General features: G+C 37.5%; 1 protein-coding gene across 1 annotated transcript; it reads right to left on the reverse strand.

Moving 5' to 3' along the window:
• Positions 1–3,216: 3,216 nt before the first annotated feature.
• LOC148585364 (uncharacterized) lies at positions 3,217–4,112 on the reverse strand. The gene is made up of 2 exons (XM_088516730.1): positions 3,359–4,112; positions 3,217–3,251 (listed from the first exon to the last, which is right to left on the reverse strand). Exons 1-2 carry the CDS (start codon positions 4,110–4,112, stop codon positions 3,217–3,219), a joined length of 789 nt encoding a protein of 262 aa, XP_088372856.1.
• Positions 4,113–10,369: the final 6,257 nt, after the last annotated feature.

Consider the following 10,369-nt stretch of genomic DNA (forward strand, 5'->3'; position numbering starts at 1 on the left):
TCATGGAATCCTCCCACTCATTCAAGGAATACTACACACGAATCATGGCGGTAAAGCTTTTATGTAATAAGCCGTCCCTTCCATGTATCACGATGTCTAATACCTCCCTAAATGAGTACTTTATGGATAATGTACTTAATGAACGAACTTCCTATAAGTCATTCGGGTCCAAACTTAATTTTATCCTCATGGATAAGATAATAAATGTGCACAAAACTTTATTAAAATAACATGATGTCTGTAGACTGAATAGAAAGAACTAAGTACAAAATGAATCAATGAGCCCCATATGCTCCACATGACTTTTAAACTGCTTTACCGGTAAACCTTTAGTCATGGGATCCGCAATCATCAGTTCAGTACTAATATGCTCAATGAATACTTCATTCCTTTTAATGTTCTCTCTCACACGAAGGTACTTGATGTCGATATGCTTACTTCTGCTTCCACTTTTATTATTCTTAGAGAAGAAAATGGCATCACGATTATCGCAGAAGATCTTGATTGGTCTCGCTATAGAATCGACAACCTTGAGACCACTAACAAAATTTCTTAACCATAATGCCTGTGTAGTGGCTTCATAGCATGCAATAAATTCTGCTTCCATTGTAGATGTAGCAATTATAGTCTGCTTGCTGCTTCTCCAAGATATAGCCCCTCCAGCAAGAAGAAAGATATATCCTGAAGTAGACTTCCTGCTATCCACACATCCAGCAAAATCTGAATCTGAATATCCAACCACCTCCAAATGGTCAGTGTGTCTGTATGTCAGACTGTAGTCCTTGGTTCCTTGCAAATACCGCATCACTTTCTTTGCAGCTTTCCAATGTTCCAATCCTGGGTTGCTTTGATATCGACCCAGCATTCCAACTGCCATTGCAATGTCAGGTCTAGTACAGACCTGTGCATATAATAGGCTGCCAACTGCAGATGCATATGGGATACATTTCATCTGTTCTTGTTCCAATGCATTCTGGGGACACTGATTATTACTGAATTTATCCCCTTTAATGATAGGTGCTATAGAAGTTGAAAAGTTCTTCATTCTGAATCTCTCTAAAATCTTTTCAATGTAAGCCTTCTGAGACAATCTCAATATTCTTTGATTTCTGTCTTTGTGAATCTCTATGCCAATGACATATGAGGCTTCACCCAAATCTTTCATTTCAAAGTTTTGAGAGAGGAACTGTTTGCTTTCTTGTAGCAAACCTAAATCATTACTTGCAAGCAAAATATCATCTACATATAGGACTAAGAAAATAACTTTACTCCCACTGACCTTAAGGTATATGCACTGATCAACAAAGTTCTCAACAAAACCATATGAGGTAATAACTTTGTGAAATTTGATATACCATTGGCGGGAGGCTTGTTTTAGCCCATAAATAGATTTTCTTAATTTGCAAGTCTTCTGACTGTTATCATCAAATCCTTCAGGTTGTTTCATGTATACCTCTTCTTCAAGATCCCCATTTAAAAATGCTGTTTTCACATCCATTTGATGTAGCTCTAGATCAAAGTGAGCTACTAATGCCATGATTATTCTAAATGAATCCTTCTTTGATACTGGAGAGAAGGTTTCATGATAATCAATGCCTTCCTTCTGAGTAAATCCCTTGGCCACAAGTCTAGCTTTATACCGTTCAACTTTACTAGAAGCATCTGTTTTGGTTTTGTAAACCCATTTGCAGCCTACGGCTACAGCTCCCTCATTGACTCTTGGAGGTATACAACATAATCACTAGGGATTGCTGATCTACATATTCTAAAGGATCTTCTTAATCCTACTTCCTCCCCATTTGGAGGAGGTTGAGTAGGCTCATTCAGAACTTGTTCCTCAGGAGTTGGCTGTTCTGAAATTGATTGTGGTTCAAGGAAATCATTTTGATTTTCCCTAAGCACAATCAAACGTCCTTCATGTGAAGGAGTTTCAGTCAACTCTCGTGCTTCCTCTAATTCAACCATTTGAGGATGAGCACTCCCACAAGGTTCAGTATCCTCTATAAATTTTGCATTTATAGACTCAACAATTCTAGGACTATGCGAAGGACAGTAAAACCTAAATCCCTTGGAGTTAATTGCATAGCCCATAAAAATCCGCTGGTTGTCCTTGGGTCTAATTTCTTTAGACTTGGATTGTAAATCCTTACTTCAGCAGGACAACCCCATATGTGTAAATGATTTAAACTTGGTTTCCACCCATTCCATAATTCAAAAGGTGTCTTGGGGACAGCCTTGGATGGAACCCTGTTTAAAACATACACAGCAGTTTTTAAGGCTTCACTCCATAAAAATAAAGGGAGATGGGAATTACTCAGCATGCTCCTAACCATGTCCATAAGTGTACGATTCCTTCTTTCTGCTACACCATTTTGTTGTGGTGTGCCAGGCATCGTGTATTGAGCCACAATACCTTCCTCTTCAAGGAATTTCGCAAATAGACCTACCATTTGTCCCTTTTCTGTGTACCTACCATAGTACTCTCCGCCTCTATCAGATCTTACGATCTTGATTTTCTTTTCCTTTTGTTTCTCTACTTCTACCTTATAGGTTTGAAAAGCATTTAATGCTTCAGCCTTATCATTTAGAAGATAGAGATACATAAACCTTGTATGGTCATCAATGAAAGATTTGAAATATCTTTGACCATTTAGGCAGGGAGTAGGAAAAGGTCCACAGATATCAGTGTGTATGATCTCAAGAATCTCAGAACTCCTTTTGGCACCTTTAGTGGTCTTAGTGGTTTGCTTTCCCTTTATGCAATCCACACAAGTACCAAGGTTTGTAAAATCAAGAGTTTTTAAAACTCCATCATTCACTAACCTTTTGATTCTCTCAATGGAGATATGTCCTAATCTCCTGTGCCATAACAAAGCGGAGTTTTGATCCATTAGACTCCTCTTTATGCCAACATCAGTATGCAATGATAAATAATTGTTTTCAAAATTGGGATCTAGATCAATTTTGAATAAACCATCAATTTTTATTCCACCACCAATCAATTGTTCACCTTTAAAAATACTAAAAGTTGAATTGATAAACCAAAATCCAAAACCCACAGCATCCAATTTGGAAACTGAAATTAAATTTCTAGAAAATTCTGGAATAAAAAATACATTTTCAAGGTCTAAAACATATCCAGATTTCAAAATTATTCTAAAGGTCCCAACAGCTTCTACTTGTGAAAATAGTTTGTTTCCTGAATAAACACGTTGTTCATTGCTTGCTGGCTTCCTTGTTGTGAGAAAACCCTGCATTGAGTTGACAATATGGATTGTAGAACCCGAATCAATCCACCATGTATTATTAGGAGCCTCAACAAAAAAAGATTCATGACACACTAGAGATATAAGATTACCTTTTCTTTCGAGCCACTTTATATATTTTTGGCAATCTTTCTTCATATGCCCTTCTTTCTTGCAAAAGTAACAAGTATCCTTATTGCCAATTTTCTTGATTGGCAACTTGTTCTCCCTTTTGAAGTTTTGGGCATGCTTGCCTCTCTTGGTCTTTCCCTTAGCATGAATAGCCATGTGAACACCTTCTGGCTTCTCATGTTTTAACCTCTCTTCCTCTTGAACACACATGGTCAGAAGTTCATTTACTGACCATTTATCTTTATGTGTGTTATAGGATATTTTAAAAGGAACATACTCAGAGGGAAGAGAGTTCAAAATGAAATGCACCAAGAATGACTCAGATATGTCAATCTCTAGGGACTTAAGTTGAGCTGCCATGTCCCTCATTTCCATAATGTGCTCACGCACACTTCTGGAATTATCAAAGGACTTGCTTGATAGTTTCTTCATTAGGGTGCTGGCTAAGGCCTTGTCGGAACTCACAAATTGTTCCTCAACTGCCTTAATGAATGCCTTAGCCTTAGTGCATTCAGGGATGGAACCCCTGATGCCCTTAGAGACATGAGATTTCATGAACATTAGACTTAAGCGATTTGATCGCTCCCACCGTTCATGTTTAGTAATCTCTTGTAGCGTACCTTCCTCCGTGAGGGCGGGTGGTTCGTCCACACGGAGCGCCAAGTCAAGCTCCAAACACCCCAATGTGAAAAATAAATTTTCTTTCCAGTCAGAAAAATTGTTACCATTAAGCATTGGAACATGAAAAGTTCCATCCATTAAAGCAGTAGGAATAGCTGCAATAACCAAGGAAAATATTTTAATGCTATGAAATAACTTTATTTAAATTAACCAATGTTAACTTAATAGTAAATTTCAACCTACCTGTGGGCAAAGGTTGCATTATGCATGAAATTTACTCTTTATTAATAAGACTAATAAATTTAGCATTAATAAATAAAATTTTCCGTACCTGTGGGCCTAAGAGAAATTTTATTTTTAATGTTAAATTTACTATCTTATTCTAATTAATTCATAAAAATAAAAACGTCCCTGTGGGGATTGGCAAATTAAATTTATGAATTAATTACAACATGATGTTAATTTTCCGTATGAAGTTCACATATATGATCTTGATGCAATTATCATCATAAAATTGGGATGCTGTGGCTCTCCCAAAAAATTATTATGATAATCACGACTTCATTAACATCATTAACTGTATAGATGCCAAAATAAAGTTCCCAAGAACAAAAGACAAAACCATCATGTTAGTGGGTAAACAGTATTTTTCCAAAGTACAACCGGATAGTGTCCCAGGTAAGCGGGGGGGCGCACAACGGCACACTTAAGTCCCATGACTTGCCTTGCCAGAGCTTTCCGATTGCAATTTTGGATAGTACCATAAACATTCACCAATACATGAGATTTAGTTAATTATTCTCAGGTCCAGGCATCAAACAATTTATATTTAAGCAATTAATAAATGTATCCTTAAGTTCATGCATTAAAGAAATAATAATTTAATACTGAACAATTTAAAAGATAAGATAAATATAAATGCAATATTAAAGCATAATAAACTGAATAGCCTAATGGTCTTAAAGTGACCTTAGGCCTTTATTCCTTAAGAGCCCAAGTTCAAAACCCAATGAGCCCCTTTTTTGTTTTGTTTTGTTTTGTTTTTTTTTTTTTTTTTTTAAACTGAATGGGTTATCAGGTTGGGCTTCCTTATTGGGTCAGCCTTTGGTTTCTGTATTGGGTTGGCCCAATCGGGTTAGCCCACTTAATAAACCCTTTTTTTTTTTTAAACTGAATTGGGTTTGGGTAAAGTAAAGCCCATACCCAATGGCCCAAAACCACTGGACCCGGTTTCCTTATGGGTTTGAAAACCCTACCCGGCATCCTTAAGTCCTAACCCGGGAACCCTAGCCCTTGCGCCGCCGCCTTCGCCGCTCTTCCGTATGCGCCGACCACGCAGGGCCGCCGCCCAAAATGGTCATCTGAGATCGGCAACCACCAGAGTGGGCCGTCTCATCCAACCAACGAGCCGCCCTTTACTCTAGGAGACAACTGACCCAGACCTACGCCCAAACCAGATGGCTCATCTCACAACTTGGAACGGGCGGGCCAGTGACTTGCACACGCACACCCTGCCAAGGGAGCCGAACCACTGTTCCAACAAATCAAGGCCCTCGCTCGAGTCATAAGCTAGCGCTACCTAGCTCGGCAGCAGGTGCTTTGGCAGCAAGTGACCGGCCTTACGAGGAGCTTCAGCTTCGTTACCCACAGGCAGACCGTACAGGGCTGCCACTGCATTGAGCCACGGCGGTCCTCATCGGGCCGCCAGCGCTCTCCTTATGCGGCCAACGCCGCTGCTTGTGGGGGCCAGGGCAGTGGGTCACGGACTGGGTTACCCATGGGCGTGGCGTGGGTTTCTTATCCTGATGATTTTCCAAACACAAAAGGGAAAAAAAAAAAGGGTTTCGTACAGGGAGCATGGCAATATGGTCAAAAAATAAAAGTAAACAGACCAGTGAGTGGTCGTGGCTTTCATTCAATTTCGATATACTTTATGCTCCTCACCATGTATTTTGTTTCAATAATCAATAAACAAAATAAAGTATTATTGAAACAAAAAATAAAATTTTATAGCAGGCATATCTCAAAATTAAACTGAGCAAATATGGATTAGAGGTGCTTTGATACCACATGTAAGATATTGAATATATATAAATGCTAATTAACAATATAATTAGCAGCGGAAATTTAATATATATATATGTATATGTACCTCCAGCCATTGCTTTGCTCAAGCAGCTTGAAGAACGACTCCACAGCAATCAAACTAAAACTAAAAACAATTTTATTGAGAGGTTCTTCTGACCTATGCCTACCAGTGAGTGCCAATTGATGGAATACACAGGCCTTATTTATAGGTAGGTCAGGGGACCCTCAATTAGAGCTGTTACCTTAATTATTCCTCCCATCAAGGAATAAAAAATCAATCAATACAGCTAATTGATTCCACAAACATTAAATCATTAATTAAATCAAATACTTGTTCCACAAGAATTAAATCAGTGATTTAATTCAGAATATTTGATTGAAATCAAATACTTGTTCCACAAGAATTAAATCAGTCATTTAATTCATAATATTTGATTTACATAATAAGCTTCAAATTGGAATAGAATATTGAACACCGTAATTTTATAATTACAATAATATATGTGACATAAGGGACATATTTAAATGGAATTTCTTACAAGTCCGACATCGCCTGGCAATGGAAGAGAGAGCTGAAGAGAGGAAATGAAAAGAGAAAATGTTGATAAAAGTAAAGTTTGGTGAAGCGAGTGACCTTTTAAAACCAGGAAGAGAGGAAATGAAAGGGCAACTATTGGGCTTTAATGGCTTCCTTTCTTTTTTTTGGCAGCTAGAAGAAAGAAGACAAGCCCTGCAGAAAATGCCCATCGCGTCAAAGGCAGCAGGTGAAACGTGGAAGGGTCAACAACCCAGAGAAATGCTCTTTTTCATTTTCCTCACCTTCTCCTCACCATCTCCTCTCTCTTGTACAAAACAAAGAAGAGAAACAGCAGAGCGCGTGAGATTCTGAACCTGCAGAATGAAAAATTGGTGCAAGGAGAGTTTTGTCTCATCCATGCCTCTACTTTTATTATATTTTCTTTTATTTCTTGTCTTCATATTTGACACTTTCATCATGAAATTTATTTTTTTGATTATCAAGTGTTTCCTTTCCATATATATTTTTATTCTAATAAAATTGAACAAAAAATGGCACAAGTTTGATCTCATTACTTTAAACAAGTAATATGCCGGAATATGTTACAGTTAGAAACTAATTAGGACAGTAATATTCAAAGAGTTAGATATGAAGTTGTTCCTCATGTAGTTAAATATGATTGGGTCTAATTCCTTCATCTTTTCTTAACTTGTATATCCCGTGATGTGGGATCTAGTAAAAAAAGTTGCTAAACAAAGCATAAATCAAGTTTAGTCAGAAGAAATTTCTCATTGTATTTAGAACATTGTTTTGTTAGAGTAACTTACTCTCTTTCTTATGAAATGAATGAATGAGAAGAATTGTTATTAAAAAATAAAGTTAAGTTAATGATTTCTCTTTTTTAGGCTGTATTGCATTATAAAAGGGTTCAAATTAATGAAATTGGGCAAAAAAAATGTTGAAGTTTGTATTCAGTTATAAAAGGCTAGAATACATTTTGTTCTGTAATTTTCCCTTTAAGAAGTTGTGGTAATATGGTGGTATGCTTTAATGGGATATTTTCCCTTTGAAGTTGGTTGACCAACACATTCTGCAAAGTAAATAGACAAAGCACACCCTGGATATTAGTTTTTCTGCCTTTGCAAAAATGCACGAAATGATTTTCAATTGCAATAGGGCGGCAATGTTTCATTCAGGCATAAAGAAGTTATATGAAATCAAAGGATCACAAAACAAATCACCCTTCTATTCTACATCGTCTTGATCGCAATACACAAGGAGGGTGTGTATGACGTCGGAATAATTGGGTTTTCTGTCGGAATGGCTGACCAAAGGGCAGGGTGGGTGGGTGTTGGGAGTTGGAAAGAGAGCGATTGAAGTGGGTGGCGCACCAGTGACTTCACCGGCAGCCATGAGAGGATGTCGACGACAACCTCGTTCGGGAGCCACTTTGACATCGTGCGGCACTCACAAACAAAGCTGAAGAGAGGAAATGAAAAGAGGAATGTTAATGAATATAAGTGACTTTTTTAAGACAACAAAAACAAATCCGTCGTTTAAGGAAAAAGTACAACTCCTATTGCTGTACAAGTTGTTAAAAAAAAGTAATAATAAAATGAATAAATAAATGGTCATTTTTATACCGATGCTGTCCTTTTGCAAATTAGTGGTTATCATGTTGAATGATATATTTTATATCAAAAGGACAGCATCGGTATAAAAATGACCATTTATTTATATATATATATATATAAAATATCCCTTATTTGTAAGCGAAGTACGAAAAAATCACAGCAAACGGCTCAAACCTTACTATCTTTTATCTTTATCTTTCCTTTACCTTTTTTTCTTTTTTTTTGGAAACAAAGAAGTATTAGTAGGGTAAATTTTTCCACATATATACAATTATCAAGTGGCAGAGCGAAATAATTATTATTGTAGGGGCCCAACAAAAAATATGTAAACATAATTTTAAATAAAAATTAATGAGCAACCATTGTAGAGACAAGCAGTGGAAGTGGAGACGGCTTTGGGACAAATGCACCCACTCAAATCTCCGGGTCTTGATGAATTTGCAGCTTCTTTTTTCCGAAGCACATGGCCCATTGTAAGGAATGAGGTATGCAATTCAGTGCTTAATTTCTTAAATTTTGGAATATTCGATTCTGCCATTAACAAGACATATGTCGCTTTAATCCCAAAAAAAAAGATCCCCAAATGTGTGACTGATTTAAGACCAATTAGTCTATGTAATGTTATTTACAAGTTGAGCTCTAAAGTTCTAGCTAATCTGCTAAAAAGGGTGTTGTCTCATATCATTTCACCCAACCAAAGTGCCTTCATTCCAGGGAGGTTAATTATTGACAACCTTTTGGTGGCATATGAAACACTTCATACAATGAATGGCTGTTTGGGGGGAAAGGAGGGTTATATGGCACTCAAACTTGACATGAGCAAGGCTTATGATAGAGTTGAGTGGCCGTTTTTGGAAGAAATGATGAAGCACCTGGGTTTTGGGGAACGGTGGATTCAATTAATCATGACGTGTGTGACAACTATCTCATACTTAATTCTTATCAATGGTACGCCACATGGTCGGATTGTGCCAACAAGGGGTATCAGATAGGGTGATCCTTTGTCACAATATCTATTCCTACTATGTGCAGAAGGTCTTAGTACTTTGCTTAACAAGACTGAATCCACAAATGAGCTCTCGGGGTTGCCCATTACAAGGAGGGGTTCTAAGCTTAACCACCTTCTATTTGCCGATGATAGTCTACTATTTTGTAAGGCTAAGCTATCCGAGTGGAACAAAATTCAAGAGGTGTTGGAGGTGTACGAAAGAGCTTCGGGGCAAAAGATAAATAGAGACAAAACCTCTATTTTCTTTAGTAAAAATACCCAGATGCATCATAGAGATCTAATTCTTGCGGCATCGGGCATGCATTCTATTCCCTGCTATGAGAGATACTTGGGATTACCAGCTCTTGTTGGGAGATCCCGAACCCGGTTTTTCCAAAATATTCTAAGTCGGGTTAAGGAAAAACTCAATGGGTAGAAGGAGAGATTCTTATCCCAAGTCGGTAAGGAGGTTCTTTTGAAGGCGGTGATTCAAGCAATACCCACGTACACGATGAGCGTTTTCAAACTCCTCAAGATTCTTTGCAAAAAGATTAATTCCTTGATGGCAAAGTTTTGGTAGGGACACAAGGAAAATCTTTCACGGGTAGCTTGGCTGAGTTGGGAGAAATTGAGTTTGCCCAAGAATAGGGGTGGCATGGGATTTCATGATTTGAAGGTCTTTAATCAAGCTTTGCTTGCAAAGCAAGGGTGGAGAATTTTGAAAAATCCAAATTCTTTGGTGGCAACTTTTTTTAAGGAAAAATATTTTCCGGGGGGCTCTCTCTTGAATTCATCTTTGGGGAATAGGCCATCCTATGCCTGGAGGAGCATTTGGAATTCTTTGAAAATTCTTAAACAAGGGTTGATATGGAGAGTGGGGAATGGAAATTTGATTAGAATATGGGGGGACCGCTGGCTTCCATCTCCTTCTACTTATTTGATACAAACTCCACCTAGACCTCAATTGTAACATCACAAGCCCGTTAAGACTGAGTCTGCCACTTTTCTTCTTTTACAACAAAACTTTTTTTTTTTTTTTTTAACAAAGATTTATAAGGTCTATCAGAGTACTTGATTTTAAAGGATACGATCAATGTATAAAACATTTTTCAAGAGATTTTATTACAAGCGAAATTAGGAAATA

The sequence above is a fragment of the Corylus avellana genome, chromosome 5 (genome assembly GCF_965113065.1).
Source record: "Corylus avellana chromosome 5, dhCorAvel1.hap1.2, whole genome shotgun sequence".
Lineage (NCBI taxonomy): Eukaryota > Viridiplantae > Streptophyta > Magnoliopsida > Fagales > Betulaceae > Corylus > Corylus avellana.